We start from the raw sequence: 26916 nt of genomic DNA, 5'->3' as shown, positions 1-26916 counted from the left end.
TCGCCTAAATGGCAGGCAAAATGTTTGCCGAACATAAATTAATGTCGTACCAACTGGCGCTTAAGTTCGTGCTCGATTTGGCCGCAATCCGTGTACTCCACTCTGCCAAGCGAAGTCGCAGTGAAGGCTCTTTCGCCAAGTGGCTGCAATTTACACTCTTCATTCAGCATCCAAATCGGACCAGTATGTGTGTGGACCTGGCCTAAACAATTTTCATGTCTGCTTAAGTTACCGACTACTTAGTGCCCAGTTTAGCAATGCCTAATAAATATTTATGAGCGCACTTCATTTTAGTCAAGTTTCAATGGACACAAGCAAAACGCAGTTCTATGAATGGCTATTCGATGTTCATGGCTGATTCGTCGATTTCGCTGCTCATTAAAGGAGTCGCCAACTCAAAAGGTTCCGAAAGGGAGCAGCTCGGTTAATTAAAACATCATGTCTGTCACTGACTGGATCAATAAATAGGTAATAATTAGTCAAAACTGGAATGAGCAGCCCATCATCAAGCTTTAATTTCAGTGTAGGGTTCCAGAAAACCGAGCATTTAGATTCAAGATCTTGAATCTCAAACTAAACTCCTAAAACATAAAATGATCCTAAAACAATTTACTAAAAACTCAAGATAGCTTCTATCTTGTTATATTTATAACTTTTATTTCTAAACTTTTACTAATTTCATTTTGATTCCTAATATGCCTGATCTGAACTTTTTTTAGCCCTGTTTTTTGATACACATGCAAGTCATTAAAAGGTACATAAACAACCAAAACAAAAGTTATTTATGTACCAATATAACAACTTCTGCCTCAGCGCTTCAACGTAACTATGTGCTAATTAATTGGATTACACAAGCCGTTATTTATTTATGCACAATTAGTGGCCCTCTCAACACCCAATTATTAATGCTCTGCGATTGGCCAGAGCACAAAAAATATAACTAAATCAACATCTCGGAATCGGCGAGTTGCTCGCACTCATTAGCAACTTTTATTAGCCAAAAGTGTCAAATGCTTTATCTCGGGCTTGGATTGGCCCAAACCGAGTTGCCTTTAAAGCGTCGCCAGTTATTTCATTTGATTTGATTTCATTTTTTGTTTTGCCAACTTTATTGGCCGCGCAACTCGTTTTTTGTGGCCTGCGTTTTTAGCATTGTGGGCATGTTAACATTTGTGTTATTGATTTTTTACAACATTTGACAGTTACGCAGACTCGGCTTGGAATTGCGTATATGTTTTTTGTATTTCTAGGCTCGTTTTTCGAGGCGGATTCGGAGCGCATGACAAGCGATTTGGAGCAATTTGACTTTCGACTGCTGATTGGTTAATCAAATCGGAGTTCATTAAATTGCCATTTTTACATTTAATTGCATATTTGATCGCCGGACAGAACTGACAGCGCATAGTAATACTATATCATAAACGATACATAAAGTGCTTGGCAATACTGCCATTTATTGTAGCCGCAATCTTGCGGTTTCACTGTTTTTTTGCTGTACTATTATTATATCTTTACGTTTTGTTTTTGCTTATTTTTGTGGCCACTCGGCTCGAATGAAAATGGGGAAATTAGCAGACGCTAAAACGCCTCTGTTTGACATCGTTTGCAATTGGAAATTTACACCATTCTCGGGCGTTACAGGTGGCAAACATTGTTCAGTTCATTAATTGTTGATTTTGCACTTTTTCACTCAATGTGCGTCATTCAAATCGAACGTGAACAGCGTTAAAGCCAAGTTTTCGAGGGCTCGAGGGAGGGGCAAGGGGCTGCAGCTGCTTTTCGCCAGTTAATTGCATTTACTTCTAGAGACTTTGAGCTCATCTTGCTCTACATCCCTAAAACATAAAGGTACTTTTGAAATCAAATTATAGCTGGGACTTGAAACATTTCTGTTCTGAAATTGCTATAATTTCCAGTGCAATAATTATAAAATAATAATTGAATATTTTTGTATTTATTTAAAGCCTATCTAAGTGGAAATTTCCCGGTAAGCTGTGAAAATGTATTGATATAGCTATATGGAAAACAAAACTGACCTTTAAGAGTTTCTTTTTTTATGACTAGAGTGACAATGATTCGATACACACTTTTGATCCGATACACCCACGAAGTGTCACATTTCCCATCCAGATCCAACTTTGAGATACAGCACCCCCATATGAAGATATGTATATTTTAAATCTTCGTCTAAGAATCGTAAATAATTCCGCCGAATGAAACCGGCAAATCAAAGTGTCCAACGGCTTTGTCAATAAACATTTGTCGTTCCACTAATTGCCAAACAGAAAAGCATTAACAAACGAAAAACAAAAAACAAACTAAAAAGAAAAAAACCAAATCATTTATGGCAAAGTCAATTGCGCTATTGCTATCTCTTTCGGCGGCGTGGGTGCAAGCATTACGTTGATTATCCAGCAAAAGCAACACACACACACACACACACGCACTGAAAAAACAACGAAATTTAATTAAATTAAAATTGCTGTTGGCCTGTTTCGCCTTCAGCTGCTGCTGCTTCTTAATTCCGGTTAAAAAGGGCGTTCAACTCAAGGGTTTTATTTTGCAATTATTGATATTTATCCATATCGCTTTTGACACATATACTTGAGTTTGCGGAATGACCTTTATTTGTTTATATTTTCTGTGCTTGGTTGTTATTTGTAACTTCCACACTTGTTTGTATTGTATTAAATTACACATTTTTATTAATCACAGGGGACATTTACTTTTTACTGGCATTATAGCACGTCATCACTTGAAGTAAAATTTCAAATAAATATATAATTTGTTTTGTAAAACAATCCAGCTCGCTAGCAACTAATTTCCGTACATTCATTTACTAATACCACTCCCTTTATCGGCTTATCGCAAATTCGGCATCGGATCGCATTGATACGGATGTTTATCTTTGATTGTCGGATGCGCCATTTGTGCTGATAGTGATAATGGGTCATTTGTTATTATCTTATTCAATTTCGGTTTACGATGAGCGAATAATAAGGTAGAACTGTTAGATTCCCGGCTGTGCGGCATGGAAATTACTTAATTACTTATGCGGGGCGCGTTCTGGTTGGCAACGGAATCGGAATAGGAATCGGAATCAGGTTGCTGAATATTCACGGTCAGCTTTTTGTCGTTTGAAGGTTTTCATTTCAAAGTAATCACCGGAAACCACAAATAATTTGTATTGTCAAATTTTTTAATGCATCCTTGGAGACCAACCGTTTATTTTTCAACGAAAGCTGAAACAGCCGCAAACGTTCCGCGCTCGTCGAAGGCTGAAAATGAATTGAACCGAAGTTGAATAAAACTGAAAACCAAATCGCCAAACAAACTAACCGCCTTATCGATAGAAAAGTGCGCAGTTATCGGCGCAATGTCGTCGCTTAGTGTGACCGTAAAGTGCATTTTTGCCCTGATTGGCTGTGGCAGCACTGCAGATAGTTTTGCCTTGTTTTGGTGTGGCCACACTGACTTTTGGCTTGCTATTGTTTACATTCATTTATTTCGACTTCTAATTTGGTGGTAAGTCAAACCGGTGATATCTTATCATTTGCACGAAGTGAAACGACAAGCAGCTGTGCGTTTGCCGCCCTAAAGAATGCTGTGATCACCTTGCCATCGTTTCAAACCGAGAACTGAAATTCTTTGTTCTCGAACGAAGAAGTAACTTTTTTTGCAAGTTGGACAAACCATTAAATTCGTGACGCCGTTTGCTACGACACAAATGCAGATTTTGACCAGGAATCATTAAGTGTGTACATAGCTACCTCGCTTTTCTCCAGTTGCTAGTCTCACTGAAAACAAAAACACAGAGGAACGCGCCTAGTCGAGTGCCTCGACTATCAGATACCCGTTACTCTGCTAGCTAATAGCAATATGCATTTTTTCGTGGAATAGGCGCCACCTGTTGGCAGAATGCGACACCTGTTGATCATTTTCGGAACATACATATTTCCTTTCCATACTAAAAATATATTTCGAGTAACGTTTCAAACAAGTATTATATTATAGATCCCAAGATACGGACTGACATACGAACATGGCTAGACCAGTTTTGCTAATGATCCATAACTAAGAGTTATCCACTTTTCAACACCCTTAAAACTCCTTACAGTTAAACAAAAGATTTAAATAAATTAAATTAAAAGAGTAAGAGAAAATACAGAAAACTTAAAAACCTATTTTAGACCTCAATTTCTAATGCTAATTAATTGAAATCTCCCATGCAGGAAGATACACCCAAAAGCTGGACTGTGATATTACACTCCTATAAGAAGAGAAAAAGGGTATCTGATTAATCTAGTAGATTGACCAGTTTCCGGGACTATTTGACATGGCTGATGATCCCGAGAACTCAGTGGATAGGACCACAGACGACGGAGATGCCAGCAAACCGGAAAAGATGTTCACCCTCAAGAAATGGAATGCAGTTGCAATGTGGAGTTGGGATGTGGAGTGCGATATCTGTGCCATTTGCCGTGTTCAAGTTATGGGTGAGCTAATACTAGTCTTGAATAGAAATAGTAATAATGTTTAAATATGTTGCTTGCCAAGAAAAATGGTCAGAAATTGTAGCAAAATGTATGCATTACTATAAATCTTTCATAGTCTAAAAGAACAGCAAATAGGAATACGAATTATTTGGGTAGCTGCTAGGTATTAACAATTTACTTTAAATCGTTATCAACATCTATTATGCACTTCCTTTGCGTCACTAAGAGTGAGCTATTATTGGATGACATTTCTACTATACTGGCAAACCGTAACTATGACGGAAAATGCCTCAGATCTGATTGCATTACCGGTTGCAACTGACCCAATTAACGACAGGACTCCGCATGAATAAGTACAAATACGTAAAATAATCACCCACAAGTAAATAATTAACAAACTAGAATGATGAACACATAATCGCCCAGCCATTGCACGGATGCTGCTTTCGCAATTGTTTATTCGCCCAATGGCTGACCGATAAGATGCAATGCGGGATCCATGTAATGCTCCTCCTTATCGAGGCTATTCGGTCGAGTGCCGGCAGCAGCTAGATTGTTGCGATAATTGCCGGGGCAAAATCGAGCTCAAGCGTTTCTATTTATGCATTTCATGTGCCTCTGGAATGGCCATCTAGTCGCGATTGGTCATCTAGACACTCACAAATGTATATATATTTATATACATACATTTAGAACGGATTGCGAGGACGCATTCGGTATGAAACTCACGTATCTGCGGCGCTGACATTGCGGCAACTGTAAACTGCATTGTGAAGGTCGTATGCAAAGCGATTTTTCGACGAAAGTAAACGTAACTTGGATTTGGTTTGATTTGTATTTTAAATTAGTCTACATATAGATACACTTACAGCGTAGGTAAAGTACAATATATATTCGATATATAGCCAATTGGTGTATTTTTCCGGGGAGATTTTGGTTATTTTTCTTCTCTGTTTGCTTTTGCTTGCATTCTGCACTACAACTAACTACGATTCATGTCATTTTTTACACCGATAAATTCACGCAACATTCATCAAAATGTCAACAAATTAGTGCTAGAAATCATAATTTACATAATAAAACTATGCACTTAATGATTATAAATAATAATAACAATTATGCGTGTAGAAAGGAAATTCTTTTGCTAAGCATTACAAGTTAGCTAGGACTAACAATATCAGAGCGCCTGGATGGGGTCCTTATATCATATCATAGGCTTCTTCTCAGGATCACCCACTGCGTTTTACACACGTCTCTTAAGCACTAAAGGCACTAGTCTAGTATTTGGTTTGATCGCATATTCAGATCCTTGGCAACACGCCGTTTACATGTTGAAGGACAATGGCTTTATGTTGGCCACCGAGGACATGCGGCGCACACGGCCCATCATTTTCCGCTCGATATCCTCCAGCGTCTTGCCCTGCGTTTCCGGCACGTAGATTATCACAAAGAACAGACCCACAAAGCAGATGGCGCCGAATAGCCAGAAGGCTCCATGGGCGCCCATTGCAACTGCACACAAAAATATCAAATATTATTAAACCACTCATTTTAAAGTTAGCGCCAAGCTTGCACTACACACCCGTGAGGTCCTGGAAGGTCTTGGTCACCACAAATGTGCAGGACCAGTTGAACGCCGTGGCCACCGAAGCAGCCGAACCGCGAATCTTGGCCGGCAGAATCTCGCCCATCATCAGCCAGGGAATGGGTCCGAAGCCCAGGGAGAAGCCCAGAATGTAGATGACGAAGCAAGTGAGTGGCAGCCAACCCAAATTGGACACATCCGGACCATGGGCCTTGCAGTAGAAGAAGCCGCCCAAAACGAACAGGGTCAGGATCATGGCGATGTTGGATACATACAGAAGAATCTAAAAAGAAGAAACCAAATTACAATTAGTAAACAAGGACTCTCATTTATATGCAGCTTTGAACCCACCTTTCTGCCCGCCCGATCAATCAGAACGATGCCGATAAACGTGGCCAAAAAGTTAACAACACCCACAATGATCGTGCAGATATTGCCATCGATGGTGGATCCCGCATCCTTGAAGATCTGCACCGTGTAGAAAATAACCGCATTGATGCCGCTCAACTGCTGGAAGAACATCAGACCCAAGGAAATGGACAGCGGCTTCAGATTGTTGCGCTTCAGCAGCTCCAACATGGTGTTCTGCGTGGCCTGACGATCGGCATCGGCCTGGGATCGCATCAAGCCCTTCAGTTCGGGCTCCACATCCGCCTCCTTGCCACGCAGCCAGCTCAAGGCCTTCCTGGCGCGCTCCTCGCGACCACGGCTCACAAACCAGCGCGGTGTTTCCGGGATCAGGAACATCAAAATCAGGAAAGGAACGGGCAGAGCCGCTCCCAAGAAGGCCAGCATCGACCAGTTCATAAAGGATCCCGCCACAAAGCACAGCAAGATGCCTATGTTACCAAAGGCCGTGGGCAGCAAACCCAATGTGCCTCGCACCTCCGGCTGCACAGTCTCACCCAAATAGACGGGCAGGGATAAAGAGGCAATGCCGACACAGAATCCGGCCAGGAATCGCCCGCACAGCACCATGGCCACGTTCACAGCGCAGGCAATCAGCAGCGATGAGACGATGAAGGGCACTGCGGTGGCCAGGATGGTGTTGCGCCTGCCCAGATATTCGATCAAGGGTCCTCCGGCTATGCCACCTGCCAAACCAGCCAGCGGCATGATGCCACCAACCCAGGAACCCTGAAAGTAGTTCGATTTCAAGTGATTAGCCAGGGCTTTGGCTGCGTTAAGGTAAACTATTGGTGTAGAAACTCGGGTTTCGCTGGTAAAGTGTGTCTTGAAACGCTCTTTTGAAGTGATCTTCATTAATCGACATTTTTCCGTGCTTAGATACTGCAAAGACTACGCTTAGCTGTAACATTTTTCCGAGATGCGAACAAAGAGCGCACTTCACTGGGAGGGAATACGATTTCGTTGTACTTACAGCATCTTGGGTGACCTCAAATGAGGTGATATTCCGATCGGTCATCGACACAAGAGCAGGGGACGTATAGGCGCTGACAAATCCGACCACCAGGGAGCCCAGCGAGACGCTCAGAGCAGCCAAGACCTGGAAATACGAAGGAAGATGATTCAATATGAGCAAGGCTTCGATTTTTGAACAGTGTTTTTGTATGAGGCTGTGCAGGCACCTGGGAGAAGGTGCAAATGGCCTTGGGCTCCTCGACGGGCACGGAGAAGGACACATGGGTGTCCGCTCGCATAAGGATCTTCATCGCGCTGCAGTATCTTTAAACTGAATCACGAACTGAAATCGTTTTTGGCTGGCAACGAGGCTGCGTATGTAGCTAAAACAGCTCTAGCTTCCTGCCTTTCACTTTGCTCCTTGGAATGGAATACTGGAATACTTTAGGCGCGTTCGCTCGTCAAAACTCAACTGAAACTTGTCATTTTGCCCGAGTGCAGCGGCAGTTGCATTTCCACTAGTTTTCAATATTCGAGAATAGTTTTTGCCGTGATTTGATGGGGCTCAGGCACGTACACGAAGCCACCGAGTGCTGATCGGATCGATATCGCTTATGTGAGCAACGGAGATTCTGTTGGCAAGTGTTTGATCAAGACCGAGCTTATCAGTTTGTTTTCGAACGGCAGAGACAAAGAAAAGGCGCTATGCCGATTCTTAAAAGCGGTTTCAGGCTGTTTTCAGCGAACGTCGCCAGCACGAATGCGAACTGCAACTGCCAAACATCGACAGAAGTTGCAGGGTCAGCGGTCAGTGGTCAGCTGTCCGAGCTTACCACTGCTCAACACACTCAATCTATACGAATCCGATCCATCCATCCATCAGGCAGCTAGCGATATTTTTAGTCCGGCCATAACTAAATGCGTTAATTTCAATTAAGGCAAGAGCGTCTCAGACCCAAACGCAGCGTCGTCGGCGGCATCGTGCGAAAATAGCTCAAATGGCCCACACGGCGGCAGCTCAATCTGGTGGCCCCCTAAATTGCTCAACGAGTGCTTTATGGTCGCATTAGTGCCATTCATAATCTTGGGCCCGGGAGGCGCCAACGAGCTTAACGAGCGGACAATACATGTCCTCCACCGCCCCTGGATGTCACAGTGCGCCGCATCGAAGGACTACACTCGGAAAATTGGGGGCAAGTGTGAACTCCTGATGATCAAGCACTCCATAATGGCTAGAATGATAGCGACTTAAAAGAACGAGCTGCGAGTTGCATCCCACGGATGCCTGGACTTTTTCAAAACTATGAACGCCTAAGTTTTTAAATACAAAATATTGTTTGCTTAAGATGTAAGCTGTCTTGCTTAAGCCCTAAATGAATAGGATGAATGAATGAATAGGATTAATAGCGACTTTTCGCTGAGTGCAGACCCACCTGTGTCCAAATGAATATGGGATTCGTTGTGGGACGGTAGACCTCCAGCTTGGGCTTGCCATCCTCGGTTATCTGGCGCACGAAGGGCACCGCATGACGGATGTTCTCGCCGCGTTTGTTGCCCATCTCGTCCATCTCGTAAAGTCGCCGGCTGCGGGAGGAAGGAGGTTGCAAAACTGTATTGGAAGGTTGCCTTTGCTAACAGTCTATTAAAGTGTGTAAGGGCTCATTGTGGATTAGCCGGAGCCGGACACGGACACGGAGCTACAACTATGAGATCGCTCAAAATAGTCGGAGCAGCGTCAGTGGTTCAACAATTTGTATGCCACTTGGATTAAATGAATCAACGAAAGTGCGCAAATAGCTTGAAAGCAATCTTAGGCATGCGAAGAGCTAACTATTCAATTACTCAGATTGTTCATCATTTACTACGCTCGTATGTGCAGTGGCTTACTTTTCAATCATATTTATATTGGGCTCCTCAAGTTAAATATGCAAAAACAAACATCATTATTTCCAGAGTCAAGCTCACTATTGTTCAAGTCTGTGATTAGTGTGCTAATCTGAGGATATTTGTAAGCCGAATTACTTTGAAAAACACCAAGAAGCCAATCGCCTTTTGTAATCTTTCTTGGTATCGAGTGACACCCCTTCACCGAACTTATCTGTTCCAAGAAAGGTGATTAATGACAGCCCTATCTCGACGATAGAGCACAAGCTGATATCCAAGTTTATACCAGGCTAACGAAATATTCACTGTATTGGCTTTTGGAGTACATGTACATGTATGTAGTTACTTCATTGCATTGGTGGTAATTCCACATAACTTTTGCTATACTACAAAGTTCAGAGACACAGAAGCGTATTGCAGATAACCCCTGGCTATGAACTTTCGCGGGCTTTCCACCCAATTTGCGTGGTGTTTTTGATTATTTTTCATAGGGAGACACTCACCTCTTGCGGGAATCTGTGCTGATGGAACGCTGCTGTTGGAAGTGCTGACGCGATGTGAGAAAGTCCTCGTCGCTTTCGCTTTCCAGATCCTTGAGATCGATGATCACCGGCTTGGTAATGTCCTTGGGTCGGTGGATCAGGCGCTTGTGCTCGGCATCTTCGCCCTCTTCGTCACTGTCCGTGCTCGATCCCTGGAGGACCTTATCGAGCTTGAAAGTGACACGTGGATCCAAACTCTGGTGCTTGCGTCCTTGGAACTCCCGCCGTGTCTTGTGGAACTCCTCCTCCGACGACGATTCCTTCAGCAGATCCTGCAGGAAGCGTGTGCCCTTAACGTCCAGGGAGACGTGCTTCTTGGCCTGAAACTGCCGGCGATTGTCGTTGGCCAAAATGTGCTTCAGGTCCTTCAAGATGCCCTTGTGATCGACGCTGGTCGCCTTCTGCTGCTGGAAACCAGTTCGCTTCTCCTCGAAACTGTCCTCGTCGCTGCTCTCGGCCGCTTTGTTGTTGTTGGTATTGCTATTGCCGGTATCGCGGCGCTCGAAGGACACGCGTGATCCTTTCAAGCTCTGCTTGCTGCGCTGCAGCTCGTCACCCTGGGCACCTCGCTGTTGGCGATCGCGATGCTCGCGAATCTCCAAGGATGTGGGCGGTGGTGGCAAAGGGGTCAACTCCAAGCTACCACTGGCGCGCAATGGACTCCTATGTGGCTGTTGTGTGGGTGGTTCGTTGATGTCGTCGTCCTCCAAAAGCGGGCGAAACGATAGCGGTGGCTCGTCCTCCAGCAAGCGCTGTGTCCTCACGGTCTGTGGATGCCTTTGCGGTGACACTTGGGGAAACAGGAACGGATCCTCTGGCAGAATTGTGTCCAAGCTGGTCGCTGTGTTCGAGGTGGACAAATTGCTCTCCACACGATGGTAGCCCAGCTCGTCCTGTGAATCCAAAAGAATCGATTCGAATCAAAAGACAGTCGCGAATTGATTAAATCAAATCATAAGCATGGCGTATTTATGAAGCCGCCCCATCTCACCATTAAAACCGCTCCAAACCGCCCCAAAATCTTTGCGATTAAGTCGCAAGACTTGTTCTTGAATACCAATCTCAAAGGTGGCAAGAGGTCCAGCATTATCGGTCATGTGCGTACTTGATGCTCTTTAAAGTGTTGTTTTTGGATCCTTGTGATGCTTTTAATTGCCCTATGCGCATACCAAATTTTAGTGGCTCACATAATGTACTATTTGGAATTTTTATTGCTAGTTTTATTCAAGTTTTTAATAGGCTAAGGAACTGTTAAATAATTTGTTCCAAAGTGTTGAATCTAACAGTTCTATGCTGTAAAATATTTGGCACTTTTCAAAGTTTGCTTTAGGAATATGTAAATAATCTCAATGCCCAGATTAAAAATTAGAAGACCATGAATGCCTAGCTATCTGTTGAACTGGAGCTGGGCTCCAGGCGGCTGCTCGACTACCCCAATATTATTTCCGATGGGATACTTACACCTACTCGGGTTAGTTTTTCCTTGAGCTTGCCCATGGCGTTGCTCAGCGGTTGATGACCGCCGCCTCCGCCGCCGGCTCCTCTGTTATCGCGTCCACTCATCTTATCAGCTCTATAGCTTTGTAGGTGAACTTGAACTTGTGGGTTTTCCTCGGGAAGTTTGTTTTTGTGTCAAATTTTCACTTGTTTTTGGTGTCCGCCAATCGACCACATACACAATTGGTTCTTCTCTTGGTTGATTTGTTTTTTTGTCTTTGCTGCAAGTAAATAGAAGTTTTCAGATCGTTAAAATATACTACAAAGTTATTTAAATATAGGTATGCTTTTCACTTTTTAATCAACTGCATTTATCAGCGGTTTCTAATTGTCTTCTGTCTGTCACATTTCTATTGCTTTCATAATATTGTTTGATAGTAATTGACTACCGATATACTGGAACAATCTAGAGTATTATTATGCATTAATTGGAATGGTCCGATGTCTGAAAAAATAGTTTGATAAGTGCACTATATCAGCGATTTTGGTCTGCTTCAAACCGTCTGGATTTATGGGCTGGGTTTTAGATAACGCACGAGCCCCCTGAACACCCAAACACACCCACTTTCCTTGATTGCCACATGTGACCAACTTTGTAGCCACAGCGGAGGCGCTGGTTTTCCGCAACACATAGTTGTTTTTATTTACTTTTCACGCAAACTTGTGTGAGCGGCTGGTTTTCGCGGCAACGTGGAAAATATTTATGATCTTTTATATTTGGCATGCGGCATTTTGGCTAAAAAGTATACAGTTGAAACGTATTTCGAAAATTTTCCACCCACTTTCCATGGTGCATATATAAGCTGATTAATGACCGCATCGCGGTAAAAAGGGAAATATTTCCTTTTTTTTGGCTTTGTCAAATTTTGTCCGTTCTATTTGTATTTATGTTGACTTTTCACTTTGCGTCATGTGATGCCTGGGAAAATGTGTGGGCGCCATGACGTCGACGAGTCCGTCTCTGTTTTTTTGCCAACGCTTTTCCCCCAAAAACCATGCTCTCTTCCCTTTCTATAAATTTATCTATCTATAAATTTTGTTGTCTATTTTCTGCAATTCTATTCTGTTTTCGGAATGCCGTGCAAATATCAGCAGGCGTGACATAACGCTAGGTGTAATTCATGTGTGTGGGGGCGTGGCCTCCCAACCAAGTTGAATTGCAGGAGCACCGGAAAAAATATTTCAGTATTCGAAATATATCCTTAAAACATAAATGCGTCTTAAACTCTTTTTAATTTAATTTTGGATTTATTGACAACTAAAAATTATAAATTACCTTTACCAATCAAAACATATTTATTAAGTTATCCTAAAGCTATGTATACTATCAACAAGTTCAAAAAACCTGTTGCGGTATGGATACTGTGATACATATCTAATGTATGTATGTTTCAACCCAAATATTTACAGTGAGTGCATTTCCCTCCCAAAATAGTACAATTTTAATGGCCTAAACTAATAGTATTTCTGCGCGTGTCGCCTGTTTAGTTATCCATTTATTGGTTAATGAACGTGCTGCGCTTTTCGCCAGTCTGAAACGCAATTGCAACGCCAGTGTTTATATGCAAATTCTTGCGCGAAAGGCGCTAAAAGTTGCCATTGACCTTGAAGGCCGCCGCCTGAGTGGGCGGCTGGGCAAATGACACATATTTTTGGGGGCCTGCGAGGCGCAGGCGATGGCTAAGAGATCGAGATCGCAGCACAGACTCTCTTAAGCCGTGGTTGGGCCCAGAGCCGCTCTCTTAACAATCGAACTCACGTGCCGAATGAACCCCGCTCTCACACGCACGCACACTGCCAAACGGTAAACGCACACAGGTGCGCAGCCTACGTCAACAGTGCAACGTTGCGATTTTGTATTTTCTACACTCGTATTCGTATTTGGAAACGTATTCGTCATGATCTTGCAGGCATTTTATTTTTAAAAAACGTTTTTCATGCTGACAGCAGATTAAGAAAATCGTAATCGGAATTCAAATTAACAAAAGGCAGCCGCCAGACGACGAGTATTATAAGTAAATTCGCTTCAATTAGCGCAAAAGATCGCCCACACTCGAATTTGACATTAAAATGTATATTTTTGTATTTCTTTCTTTCTTTTTTTTTTTTTTGTTTTTGTTGTCCAACTTTGTTTTCACTTTTTGCGCGCCACGCCACTCACAAATATGCACTACACACCATTCGCAAATATTTTTGTAAGAGATAAAAGCCAAGTGTTCTTGTCTAAAATTAAGAATTTTCACGGTCGCCACTCTCCCAAAAAATTTTCTCGTATTTTCTTTATTTCCTCGAAGATTGCATTTTACCCTTGGCCAAAAAGTTTTTGCCATTTCTTTTTCGCTTGTTTTACTGCTCTTTTACAACATTTTTTCTCACATTACGTAAAATAGTTTGCAGTTCGCAACGGGTTCATTAAAATATTGGTTCATAAATATTTCCCAGTTTGACGTAGTATGCAAAAATGCGCATAAATTGGTAGGGTTTTTTTTTTTGTTTTTGTTGTTATATATATTTCTTGTATAGGCCAGACAGCCGAGAGACTGTTTTATTTTTTTATCTGCATATTTATACGAATAGTTTCTGCAAATTTACTCGAGAAACGCGATAAGGTGGCGACCGGAACTGCTCGAAAACCAAACTATTCAGAAATAAACAACTGGAATGTAACACACTGGGTAGTAAAAGTTTTCTTATTCGCTTTATTTGCGGCGATTTTTGTGGTCCTTTACCTTTGGAACAAACTACTAAATGTGATATCCACTATTGTGGCACTGAAGTTCGAGATTCGAATGCGCAACGTTTATATAGCGCACACCGATTTCGTTGCGGAAGAAGAAGAGTTATTCGCTCAAGCTTTTTGTTGTTCCCCAACGGTAAAACTCGCGCTCTCTGCGCCCTCTCTCGCTCATCGCCTGCTTGTATGGGTGCGTTGGAGAGAGTAGGGACTTAGGTATTTTTGGTGAGAGAGCGTCGAGGCGAAGGTCGAAAAGAAGGCATGAATGAATGGGGCTCGTCTATGTGGGTGCATGTGTGGGTGTGCGTCTGCAAGTGTGTGTGTGTGTGTGTGTGGGACGCCTCCTAGTCGTAGGTGTCTCCTCAATAGTTGTTGTAGTTGTTGCTCGTTGCTCTTGTTGTTGTTGCTCTCCTGGCAGTTGGAGGCTGCGAGAGAGTATGACGCGTGTTCTTGAAGAGAGGCCGCGGCGACTCGCGACTCGCGACCCAGTGGCACCATCCAAAACCCATTTTGTACTCTTTTCGCGCAAAGGGTTTCCTTGGCGCATAACTCCCTTTGATTCATTGTTGCAAATTTTCAGTGGCGCATTCGTATGTCAAATGTCTTATCAATCAAATAGTTATTATTGCCACAGTCATGATTTAAAATTGCAATGATTTATGCCTGGTAAATGGGTAATGTAATGCTTATAATGTTTGGGCTTTAAAATATTTGTGTATTATTTATTGTTCAAAATCTAGCAAAACAATACATCACAGTTTTTTTGCAAGCTGGTATATTTTTGAAAATAAATTCAAACGGAGCAGTCAAGCAATTAATCATAATAACAATTTCTTATAACATTTCTAATCTCTAAAATTAAGGCACAAAGTCTTTGGCTTAAAATAAAACGTTGATTGTGGGATTATCAAGATAATCTACACTTTTATATCAAGGTTAAGCTTAACTAATCAGCTTATTTGAAGGAAACATACATCGTATGATGATACTATTTAAATTAGGATATATCCGCAGTCGGCGTCCTTTCAGCTGGCACTTTTATTGATTTGTTTTGGCCACTACTTGGTTATAGTTATGGTTATGCTCAATGACCAATTGTCGGGGCCGGGAAGGTGAGAGTTCCTTCGCTCCGTCAATTGATTTTTATTTACACACATATTTTCAATTGATTGTTATTAAATTGACTTTGAGGCGCGTGCAAATTTTCTGGAAGCCTTGGGAAACATTTTGCGTGCGACTCCATGTGTCCGCCACTCGATGTCAATATCAATTCACTCAATTCACTTTAGTTTTCGGGGGCCTGACGCAAGTGCAACCAAAACAAACGATGATGGATGTTGTTATGATATAGGGAGACGAGCATTAGGCAAATAATTAAACGCATCACAAGTGCTTCGCATTTCTGCATTATTAAACAAATATTTATTGTTTTATTTATTTGGCTTTCTTTTGAAAAAACAGCAAACGCGCCCCCCTAAAAAACAAAACCACGCGGAGGGCTCGTCTCTCTTTATTTCATAACGTGGCATAAACATTGCGCGCAATGAGACGACACTATTTCCAAGTACCAGGCCCGCCAGCCGGTCTCAGATACAGATACAGATACGACTAGACAGCAACAGATACGGATATATGTACCCAGCAATGCTCGAAAATGTGGATGGTCACCGCGGTCACCCTGACCAACAGAAGAACATTGCATTGCATTTCACTCATAAGGCTATCAGCTATAGTTAAAGGAGGAATTAACCTGATCTAACTTAGGGAACGTTCTTTCTGAGGAATTGAAAACAAACTGAAAGCATTTAAACTCATAATCACGCTCAGATTGCAAAAGCTATCGGCATAACCGCCATTACTCACGAACTAGATTAACGCTTGAATCCGAGTATTTAAGAGCATTTAAATGGTAAAACTATCAATTAATAGGTGTTTATGGGCAACTATTAGCTCTGCAGATTAGGACCCCTGCTGATCTGAGCCTCTGATCGATTTTGGACAATTAACGGAAAGTTTTTAGTCACGATTCTTTGCGGCACGCGTAAGATATTTCAGCATTTCCATTTCCACCACATCGACCCTCATTTGCCCTCGACTCGAAGTTGCGATCGGTTCGTATCGGATTGAATATGGTGTTGTTCTTGCTTTTTTTCCGATTTTTTTGGCATGACTCAAGGCTCAGTTGGATCGAGGAAAAGTAATATAACACGGATAAATAAATAGTTGTATGTAGCTCGCAAATGTTGATGAATTCTGTCGTTTCTCGAACTGTGGGAAGGTCGAAAAGGCGGCACGCAAAAAATGTTTGAATACGAAACTTGATTGACAGGAATCGGCGAGAAAGAGAGATCTCAAGAGAGAGATGGCAAGAGAATACGAGCTGTCGAAATAGGAATTTAAAGTGGTGTAAAAAGTGTCAAAAGTGCAATGAACTTTAAAATAATTGCACAAATGTGAAGTACTGAGGGTTTGACTTTGGTAACGGCACTGAGCAAAAGCTGTGGTAACTTTGCAGTTTTTTAAATACATATTTTTCGAATATCTAATAATGGTAATTAGTAATAGATAAGTTTTCAGCTGATAAGTTTACAATGAAGTACTATCGCTTTCATGATTCATCACGGCATAATGGGCTTTTCGCATTCAAGGCTTTTAACTTATCTGTGGAAAATAGGTACATCAGTTCTGTTTCCTCGCACATGACGTAATTAACAGGGAGCTTTCACGTAATTACCGAACTGTACTCGCTTTTCACAGACCCACTTCCTATTTTGTCTATTTTTAGCAACTGGCAGTCTAAAAAATATGCAAAAACTACAACACAAATGGCGAACCAAGCGCAGAAAATGCCAAAAGAGACGAGCCCCCCAGTTGCACGTACTGGCTAGAGAGAGAGACAGAGAGGGAGAGAGAGAGACAGAGAGAGGGGCATATATATGTAGTGAAAGAGAGGGAGTTATAGGGTGCGAAAAGGAGGGGCAGAGCAGTGGTAGAGCACCTGGTAACAGCATTGAGGAAAGAGAAGTCCAAAGAGAGTGCATGAACCTATTCAATTTGCGAAGTGGCGCAGGCGCGCGATTCAAAAGCTGATGCAATTGCGCACTTATTGCATCAGACTCTGTCAACGAGGCTCCACTGTAAACATAAAAATAACTCAAACTCTTGTGCGTGAGCCGAAATTTTCCATGCGCTAATTAAAGAACTTCGACAAAGTCAAATTGAAGCAAATGGCAGAAAATCATTAAAAGCTTATTTATCTAATTGAAGTCACATAAAATTCCGCGAACAAGAGAGAGTGGTCGAAAGAGAGTCTTCCCACGTGATCTCTTTCCGTTCTCTTTTCTGCTTTTTTTTGCAGCTAAATTTAGCGCTAAGATATCAAAATATGTAAGACAAAAAAGAGACCAATAAGTTAAGTTAAGCATGTGATTCCGCATCCCAACCCCTTTTTCTTTTTTATTCGTCACGCGGCAAAATAAGCACAATAAACAAGAAAATAGATTTCCGATTTTAAGGCATAATAACGATACATTTTACGGGCCATCTTAAGAATAAGTATGAAATATTCTAGAGCGAATTGCATATTGGCCTGTTTTTTTTCTGTACGAACTACACATGTTTGTGTGTATACAACTGAATATTCGATTGCGTCTGTATGCGTGGTGACGTTGCTGCTTTTGGCAAACCAGACGAGCCTCCAACAAATTAAGCTCCACATGGGGACTTTGTTGAACCTCTGAAAACTGCCTTCAAACTTTGGCTGGCACTCACTCATTTGGCTTGCTGATTAGATCCGATTATGACGAGCGGTTACGGTCTGCAGGAATTTTTATTATCTTCCCGATCGCACTTTAAACTCAGTCCAACTCAACGATGCACCCGTCGGATTCATCCAGAGAAAAGCTCCCCCAAAAAAGCTTTGTTCGCCACCTAATCATTAGAATTTGACTTTTGTTTTCTATTAATAACCGGCTAATTTTCAATGGGAAGTGGCTGCCTAGTACAACAACTAACACGTGTGCAAATAAGACCTGTTTTAGTTGTGTACCGGAAAAAAATGCACATTAATATGAGGGTGTGAAAATGAGTATCTTTAAATCAAGTCGAAAATATTTGTTTTTTTGACGGTCTGCTGATTTTAATATGAGTCATAATAATAAAATTCATGAAAATAATACAAGTTTTCAATATGGTCCATATATTCCGGTGTATGGTCTGGAATGGCTTGTTGAATATGTATGTTTTTTCTGTGTGTAACGACAGGTGAGACAGCAAGAGGTACTCAGACATCCAGGTAATTAAGGCAAGCTAAATGGCAAGACCGGTGCCCTTCAGCCAAGGTCAAAGTCGCACTGTCCGACTGTCTAACAGCATTTTTGTCACCAGCCGCCAGTGGGCAGTTCAAAAGCTGCGAAGTTGCGTCAGATCGCTAATAGAAAACTTAACTCTACATACACCTATATATGTACATATATGATATCCACGAGATACATATAGGAATAAACCCACAAACAAAACGACGATCGGCGGCGTCTGGCCTGACTAGTTAGTCATACAGTGTCAGTCTGCCAGCCAGTATGCAAAGATTAAAATACTTAACCGAGTCTGGTTTTGGCGGCTTTAATTGATGGCGTTTATTTATAAATCATCTCATGAATATGCACATTTTTTAGAGGGTAAAACAATGTAGGTTCCGTTTGGCGGGGAACTATAGCGGGTCATTGGGTAGATCAACTATCGTACGATGATAGTCTACGGCCACTAAACAAACTGTTTTAAAGGTGTTAATTAAATAGATGATTGAAAAAGTTACTCGAAGCTAACTTGTTGCCATCTATTAGGCACCGAACATTCCGAAGCACAACTACTACACATAGAAGTGAATAATTAAAGCACAAAAATGTCAATGGAACCTTTAATTGTATAAATTAAACAACAATAAGGGCACATTATGTGCTAAGTAATAAATAGAAGCCTTGACCTACGTGCAAAAATGTTCAACGCGTAGTAAATAGTTTCGATATCGTTTGTTTTCAAAACAAATGCAAAATAACAAAACTCTGAAATGTCCAACTAATTCTTAATCCCGTATAATTCAACCCTGCTCAAGTCAAGATTTCAAGTTGCACTCCGTCGGCGCCAAGAACATGGCCTCGGTGGCGCAGTTGGCAGCGCGTAAGTCTCATAATCTTAAGGTCGTGAGTTCGAGCCTCACCCGGGGCATGTAACTTTTTTTTATTTCTCCTGTTGAATTTTTCCTTTTTATGATGATGATTATGATTTTATCAATTGGTTAACTCAACTGTTTTACCTTTTGCGGTACTAAACATTTTTTACCTGTATGTTTACAATTTAGATATTATTTAATAATTGTTACAATGGTGCTTTCTCTCCGTTTGCTTTCATTTGTAAACCGATTTTTGTATTTGATTTAAATATTAGAATGTGCAAGCTATTTATACTTCAGTTTTACCTATGTTAATCAAATATTTTGACATCGTGCAAAGCATTTAGGCATCCCTTCATAAATTGCAAGTGCACTCGACAAATCCGTCATAAAATTACGCTGGCGTGCGGCCGGGATTATTACGGTTACAAAATGCAGTGCCGTAATTTAAACTGTGCAATTACACGACCATTACGCCTGACATTAGCTTCTTCCAGCTAGCAATGAGATCCGGACAAAGCAAATAGAAACGGTCCACGGGCGGTGCAATGATCAGATCGGAGCCACCAGGCAAACCCGGGATGATGGGCGACGTCAATATTTGGACTAAACCCACACCCACACCCACGTCGTCTGAATGTCACGCGGTCGCCAGTGGGTTAAGGCTGTTCCAACCGGAATTTTGTGATAGGTCGGTTTAATAACTAATGAACTCAGCTGCACTCGAAAACAAGAATTCAGAAGAACATGCGCCAAGCTAATTGGAAATTGTTCAGTTTGAAAACAAGGCTATATGCCTTGCTTAAATTTAAAAATATATTGTAATGTAGTGTAATGTATAGTACACATAATTTTAGCAAAAAAAAAACTAAACTAAAAAACTGCGCATTAAAAGAAAACGTTTAGAAGAATTTTTTCCCCCTTTAGTTCGTAATTTTGCAAAAATGCATCGGGTTCGGTTTAAAGACCTCGACTGTTGCAAGTTGAATACTCCTTTCATATGACTCCTTGTTCCAAGTCACATGCCTTATGTAAAGCATGCCAAAGAGGCGAACCAAGGTCGGCGAGATCTGGTATTGTTACAGGTACATAAGATGCTGATAACAACTGAAAATCCCAGACGGCGGGGGGCGCTGCAACAGATATTTTAAGAGAGCATGGAGTGCGAGTACCAATTTAAAAGACGCATGGAAAATTTCATGGAAAATTACCAGTGGAGTGCAGAGATTTCAAAAAAATTTCCTCTGAAACAAAAAGAAAAATCCAAAAATTTTCCATTCAACGGCTGCAACTGATCTCTCGATGTGCGCGTGAGTGAGAAAGTGCTTCTGCCTCACAACCGCATACCTCTCGTATTTGTACGCCTCTGGGTAACCACTACCCTATACAACCATCGATTCGTTTCTTCGGCGATCGCCATAAATTTCAAGTTTGCACCGTGTTCGCCTCGTTCTCCGATATCTGCACATGTGATCGGTCATGTACGTATCTGTGTGTATACCATATGTGCGATACATATCTGTCTCTGCATCTGTATCTGTATCCAAATGTGCCAGATATTGGCCACTCGTAAGTGGAACAAGCCAGAAATCGCTACGCTGTGTCTTTTCATTTGGTGTCTGTGCAATTCCGTACACTGTGTGTTTCTCGAGACTTTTCTTCGCCGTTCAGGCTTTTCCGTTTCAGAATTCCCTACCTAAGTTACCTTGAAAATGTTGAGTAATTAAAATAATAGTACAAGGCGATATAGTGTGCGATTTTAAGGAAGTCAACTAACTTGCTAAGTTTCTAAATAAATTATATGTGCAAGCAAGTGATTGAGATTAAATCGTAGTATCTATTTGTTTACCCACTCAAAGATCACTCACTAATTGCCTGATCTTGGAACCGCAAAAACGTATTTATCTTCACTTTTGTGGCATGCTCGCAAGGCATTGTCCCTTTGCTTTCGGCTTGTTAATTTCCACAAAATGCCTGAATTATTTTACCGACCGCCCGAACACTCTGCATTAATTAACATTTATCTACTAACATTCACACCTTCAATTCGGTCACATGTGCGACTTTCCACGAACCGATATGGCAATGTGATTTGCCAAAAGATATGTGAGTGAAAACACCATTGCCCTCACAAAAAAAATTTCCACGCGTTGAGTGGGGATTTCCTTTAATGACGTATGTACGAAGCTATGAAAATAATGCTAACTTAATTTAATTTGATTTATAACCAGTTTTTTATACTACAGTACCAAAAATATATTGAAAGATTTCAGAAACATAAGCATACAAATCTTATTCCAAGTGACATGATCACAATCTTCAGGATAGGGCATTAACCGACTCTTTCATGAGGATGCACTTAAGAGAGCATTTCGCGCAGACAGCGAAGAGCGCCAAATGCAAAGAGCAGTGAATGAAGAGCGGATTTGGGGGCACGTTCGTTGGCTGATTTTCTTTATATTTGTTTTCTCGAATTTCTTGTTGTTGCTGCCTTGTTGTTTGCTGGCTGCTGGGCGACAAGCCCCCGTGCATGACGTCACGTAAGCGAGACCGTTACAACAACTGCGAAACGTGTTGTGCGGGGGGAAGCGAGAGTGAGAGAGGGAGACATAGTGAGAGAGAGAGAGGGGGAGTTGCTGTGCGAAAGAGATATCAGCGAATGCAACGTGACACGCAGAGCGAAGCACAAATAAATAGTAAAATATTTATAATAAAGCCGAGCATGTGACCAATTTGTCGGTATATCGACTGCAGCGATAAGACGCAGATATTAAGAGCCCGATAAAATAGCCATCGAGGTGCAGAAAACGCGGGTCGCAGGTGCGAAAATTCTCGATCGCCTGCTATGTACATACTGTATATGGCACGATTTAAGGGCTATATTTAGGCCCGATCCCAGACAGATTCGCCAATGCACCCGCCAACCTTGAACTTGCAACACACACAGATATACACACATGCATGCATGCATATGCACTTACATACATACATACCTATGCACTTGCATAACGGCCAGACATTTTTGCATTTGCATATGGCCGTGCACTCGACTAGATCCCATTCCGATTCCGATCCGCTCCGATTCACCCATCTATATGGTCGGCGAGCGTCTGGTCAGGTGCGGCAAACTGGAATTCTTAATCAGTCGGCTGTCGACTTGTATCGGCAGACCTGAAATCGAAGCAGTTACGACTAAGTCAAGTAGGTCTGACTGGTTTGCCGGCCATTCCACTGACACCCTCTATTGGAAATGGGGTATATGGGTTAGTCGGTCGTACACGTATTCAAAGATTATGAAAGGAAAATCGCCGGTGCAATTTTGAGCCACTTTACATATGATAAAACAAACTCAGACATCGAACTGATTTCCAGCACATTACACCTGCACCATCTATATAAAAAAGGATGTGTAAGTAACCACTAAGCGGTGTTAAAATGTTAAAAATAAATCTTGTTCAAACATTTATGAAAATAAATCTTTTTTAAACATTTATCTTTGTAGCACTTGATCTCGGTTTAGGAAGCATACTTTTAGGATCTTTTTGAAGACATTTCGAACTACTGTGCATCGATTTCAGTGACAAGGAATTCTTTTCAAAAATATATGCATGCCAGGAAGGAAATGTCCTTGAAAGCTAATTAGTAAAAGGTTTCACTCCTTTAAATAAATAAAATGATTATTTTGAGTATTGAAATATTGGAATATTTTAGTAGTTTCTGCTACTGTCTAGTGTTTTTATGGTTCTTCAACATATTATATTGAAATCGAATTTTTTAAATATTGGTATTTTTTAAATAAATAAATCTACTGCTAGAAAGTTAAATTTTCTATTGCAGCACTGAGCTGGTGTTACTTACCTGGTCAAACATTGTGGAGCGCCCCAAGATCTCTCGATCGACTTGGGAGCCTCTTGGGTAGCCAGACGACCAGCTTCCGGCTGGCCAAGTCAGGTGAACTGGGCTCAGATCGGCTGAGGTGGGCACGTCATTGTCACGTTTCGTTTGTCTGCGACTCGACGGCCAGCAATATATGCAATTAAGCAATTAAGTCGGGACCGGGCTCAATTGTCACTTAGACTAATGCATATGCAATGGGCCCATAAAACGAAGTCAAATACCGATCCGAGCGACTTGATTTCCAGCTGCCCAGATGCCCGGACACGCCCCTCCCTTTTGGCAGCCCAGCTAAACGATCTTGAACTAAGCAATTGAACTCGACGAATACTAGAAATATGGATACATAGTTTCGCAGGGCGAACTTCGCAGATTTGCAATGACGCAGTTCGCTTGGTGCGCACATTTTTCCAGCAACTGTACCATGGGTATTCCATATCGTTGTGAACAAATCAATCAATTTGCCGGCGTACTGGTATCGATTTAAATGAAAACTGCCCCCAGTCGGTGAATTGATTGATTATATGTGGAGCTGGGAGGAAAAATGGGTTATGATTTCTGCGCCTGGTACACTTTATTTCTACCACTGTGCCTAGGCCGAGCCCTCTAAAATAAAATTTTCCATTGCTCGTAATTGTTTATTGACTTGATTGACTTTAACTTGCCACACAGACTTTTATTACGGGCAGGGAAATCAAATCGTTGGTGTGTATGCAAATTAATCGTACCGCAACCGTTCTATTGACTGTAACATTCGAGCTTCAAACTTACGCAATCTGGGGCGCCTCAAAAAAAGGCAAAACCAAGATCAAGTTTGTGACGCCCGCGTTTCACTCGTTTTTCTCGAAAAACACCTGTGTCAATGTACGTGCGACACCGTAGGCGTAAAAGGTGAAATCCAAGCGGTAGGTTCCCGCGGGCACTGGCATGCTGATCTTTGTGAAATTCAGGGCGAACTTCTCCACCGTCATGTGATTCTGGAACAATATGGAGTTATACAGGGCACGAATCAAAGGGCAGCCAAGTGAATTCTATTTATATACAATTCAGGAACTATTTAAAAATAACTCAGTTCTGCAATGAAAGCCAGATCAAATCTGAACATCAAGCCATTAACATTTTGGACTGAACTTCAATAAAATGATGTATATAGTTTACTGCAGAACCTCTAATTGTTTGGCTTATACTTACCTCCTTCCAAGGACAGGTTTGATTAAAGTTACTCTGCTTGCGAATCGCATCGAAAATGAATCGTTCGAAGGAGAGGCCATAATTAGTTCTGGCCATCAGCTTGCAGAAATCAAAGAGTATATTGTACATGAAGGGTCGATAGCCATCACGCCGTTGAAAGCACTGCAATCTGGTGGTCAGATTCCGGATGGGAACCTGGAGCAGGCTGACCTTCAGAGAGAGTTCCACCTCGTTCCTGCGAACCACCTTCAAGCGACAGTATTCATATTTGGTGAAACCACGAGATGTCGGCAGATCCATGCACTTGACGTTGGTGAACTTCAGGAGCCGAGTGCCCTAAAGGATAACTTGAATATAATTTAAAGAAATATTAAAGAAAAACATCATACCATTGAATCCTGCAGCAAAACAGACAGAAATAGAAGATATAATAGAACAATCGACGGCATTTGGAATGCGTGAAACAATGACTCAGGTCAATCAAAAATGGTCGAGTTTGCAACTCAATAAATTTTGGATAAAACAGTAATTATATCCAGATTTATAAACAATTAAAATATCGTTTACCAAATACAACGCCATTTCTGGCAACTGGTATGGGAACTCAAATCCCACTAGTTCAAAGACCCAGGAAAAAAGCAGTCAAGCATTTTTTTGTGGACAAAACGTATTTAGGCCCCGATTAGAGCCATAGTTCATGACCATTGGCTATTGACTTCTACTTCAATTACACCAAATCATTAAATTCTTGGAAGTATGTTAACAATTTCCTGTTCTTGTGATCGTTTTTCGCTTACCCAAAAGTGCTAAATCCAGGGGAAATTGTAAAGCGATTTTCACACCAAAAAAAAAAACAAAAAAAACATTATTCCTTGACTCACGCTGGGTGTACAATTCGCTTGTTCTTTTTTTTTCTTCGCTGGTTATACCTTTATTTGTTGGTTTCTTGTTTTCTTTTCCATATTTCTACGGGTCAGCGAAATTCTCCGATGCAACGCCAGCCAAAGCGGCGTATACGTGATGCCTCAAAAGCCATTCGGTGACGACGCATTTACCTTAGCTGCTTGTTCTGTTGATTGTCGTTTTCGAAGGTGTATTGTAAATTTCTGCCGACGCGATCGTATTTCGAAATGTCAACACCAACACCTGCAGTAGGTAATTCAAGCAGCTCAGGTGATGCCAGCTACACGGCAAGAAAAATAGGTCATGTTGGGCTGGTCGAAAGACCACATAAATATGATATCCCATTGAAGCTTTTGTGCTCCAAACTTTTCAATCTTTTCAATTCTATTTTTTGTATTTCGAAGCAGCATTCATTTCTGGCGCAAGCCAATTTTCAAAATCAAGTACGTTTTGAAAACTCTCACATTTTTCCCGCAGTACTTATGATGAGCCACTGATTGAACCATTTTTGCATGGACTTGTCGAATTTCGGCGGTGATTCTGAGAAAATTTTTTTTAGAGCCAGTGAAAACCGACGCGTTCCCAATTCGGGCCGCCCAGTACAGTGACCTCTCCCACGAACAACAACCGAAATAACTGAAACGAAATGCCAATTTGTGATTTACTTTGCACTTATTTTTTATGTACCACCTCTTGTTGAATGAACATTTTTGCCGATTTTGGTGTGAATATTTTCTGAATGAAGGCACTTCCGCTGGCGAAGAACATTCATATCGAATAACTGCAATCGGAGGACATTGTCAATAGCTTTTGGCCATAATCAATTCACGGGAAATCGCGCTGGTGTCAAAGATTCATTTGCGTCACGGAGTCAGGGATTTGAAACGGTTGCCATTTTAAGCTAATTGTGACTCAAAGTCGCCTGTGACGCGTTTTCCGAAGAGCACTTGCGGATCACTTAATGCACTTTTCTACAGTTCTATTTTCGAACTGTCTTACGAGTCACTTGACCTTTTCACCCCGTCCGGTTGATTCAATTAAGTCGATATCTGTAAAACCTACACAGGGTGTAACTACGAATGTCCACCTGGTGATTCACCAATCAATTCAAAAAGTTTATAACACCAAATATGCGAAATTCTAATAAAGATGCTGTCCTATTTATTAAATGTAAAAATCAAATTAACATATACGAAGCATTTAACTGGTTTAGTAAGAGGATAACTCTATTTGATTGCCCTTTGAATAATTGAAATACCTATTTCCCCATTTAAACTGATCTTGTGTGGCAGCTGTTCAGTTGTTTTAATATTCCTATTATTTTTCCAGATTCCTGCCTTCGCTGCCAGGCGGACAACAAGCGGGATGTGATGGGTCGCCAGGACTGCGTGGTGGTTTGGGGCGAGTGCAACCACTCCTTCCACCACTGCTGCATGTCGCTGTGGGTCAAGCAGAACAACCGATGCCCGTTGTGCCAGCAGGAGTGGTCCATCCAGCGCATGGGAAAATGAATATCTCCACCTGATATTACTTTATGCTGTATTTTAAAACAATTATAAATAAAAAATTTAAAATGTATATATACGGGACAGAAGTCACAGAGCATTGTACCTAGAATGATCCATTCCAGAACAAATGAGTCCCTGCTCAAAATTATTAAA

The 26916-nt window shown here is 41.6% G+C and overlaps 3 protein-coding genes and 1 non-coding gene across 5 annotated transcripts; 2 read left to right on the top strand and 2 right to left on the bottom strand.

Moving 5' to 3' along the window:
- Positions 1-3433: 3433 nt before the first annotated feature.
- Positions 3434-26844, top strand: LOC6546603 (RING-box protein 2). Its single transcript, XM_001976006.3, has 3 exons — positions 3434-3525; positions 4233-4496; positions 26585-26844. The coding sequence occupies exons 2-3, from the start codon at positions 4337-4339 to the stop codon at positions 26764-26766; spliced, it is 342 nt and encodes a 113-aa protein (XP_001976042.1). The 5' UTR covers positions 3434-3525; positions 4233-4336; the 3' UTR covers positions 26767-26844.
- Positions 5318-14141, bottom strand: LOC6546604 (facilitated trehalose transporter Tret1). Of its 2 annotated transcripts, XM_026979913.1 has the most exons (8): positions 14096-14141; positions 11331-11587; positions 9831-10762; positions 8877-9027; positions 7463-7588; positions 6433-7218; positions 6079-6364; positions 5318-6008 (listed from the first exon to the last, which is right to left on the bottom strand). In XM_026979913.1, exons 2-8 carry the CDS (start codon positions 11430-11432, stop codon positions 5821-5823), a joined length of 2571 nt encoding a protein of 856 aa, XP_026835714.1. In that variant the 5' UTR covers positions 11433-11587; positions 14096-14141; the 3' UTR covers positions 5318-5820. The 2 variants fall into 2 exon arrangements, with proteins under 2 accessions (XP_026835714.1, XP_026835715.1); XM_026979914.1 differs by lacking the exons at positions 8877-9027; positions 9831-10762; positions 11331-11587; positions 14096-14141 and adding an exon at positions 7671-8075.
- On the top strand, positions 19251-19323 carry Trnam-cau. The gene has a single exon. It is a non-coding gene; the product is annotated as a tRNA-Met (tRNA).
- On the bottom strand, positions 23992-24801 carry LOC6546606. Its single transcript, XM_026979917.1, has 3 exons — positions 24742-24801; positions 24353-24688; positions 23992-24138 (listed from the first exon to the last, which is right to left on the bottom strand). Exons 1-3 carry the CDS (start codon positions 24799-24801, stop codon positions 23992-23994), a joined length of 543 nt encoding a protein of 180 aa, XP_026835718.1.
- Positions 26845-26916: the final 72 nt, after the last annotated feature.

Source organism: Drosophila erecta, unplaced genomic scaffold, assembly GCF_003286155.1.
Source record: "Drosophila erecta strain 14021-0224.00,06,07 unplaced genomic scaffold, DereRS2 tig00000092-arrow-pilon, whole genome shotgun sequence".
NCBI classification, from domain to species: domain Eukaryota; kingdom Metazoa; phylum Arthropoda; class Insecta; order Diptera; family Drosophilidae; genus Drosophila; species Drosophila erecta.
This window is presented reverse-complemented; position numbering and strand designations above follow the sequence as displayed.

What these genes read in the sequence shown, in the direction of transcription:
- LOC6546603 (XM_001976006.3), top strand. Translation starts at nt 4,337, where the DNA reads ATGGCTGATGATCCCGAGAACTCAGTGGATAGGACCACAGACGACGGA. An exon ending in TTGCCGTGTTCAAGTTATGG is followed by an intron (nt 4,497 to 26,584) that starts GTGAGCTAATAC and finishes TTATTTTTCCAG; the next exon opens with ATTCCTGCCTTCGCTGCCAG.
- LOC6546606 (XM_026979917.1), bottom strand. Translation starts at nt 24,801, where the DNA reads ATGCCGTCGATTGTTCTATTATATCTTCTATTTCTGTCTGTTTTGCTG. An exon ending in TTTTGCTGCAGGATTCAATG is followed by an intron (nt 24,689 to 24,741) that starts GTATGATGTTTT and finishes GTTATCCTTTAG; the next exon opens with GGCACTCGGCTCCTGAAGTT. An exon ending in AAACCTGTCCTTGGAAGGAG is followed by an intron (nt 24,139 to 24,352) that starts GTAAGTATAAGC and finishes ATATTGTTCCAG; the next exon opens with AATCACATGACGGTGGAGAA.
- LOC6546604 (XM_026979913.1), bottom strand. Translation starts at nt 11,432, where the DNA reads ATGAGTGGACGCGATAACAGAGGAGCCGGCGGCGGAGGCGGCGGTCAT. An exon ending in AAAAACTAACCCGAGTAGGT is followed by an intron (nt 10,763 to 11,330) that starts GTAAGTATCCCA and finishes TTGGATTCACAG; the next exon opens with GACGAGCTGGGCTACCATCG. An exon ending in TTGATCGGGCGGGCAGAAAG is followed by an intron (nt 6,365 to 6,432) that starts GTGGGTTCAAAG and finishes TCTTCTTTTTAG; the next exon opens with ATTCTTCTGTATGTATCCAA.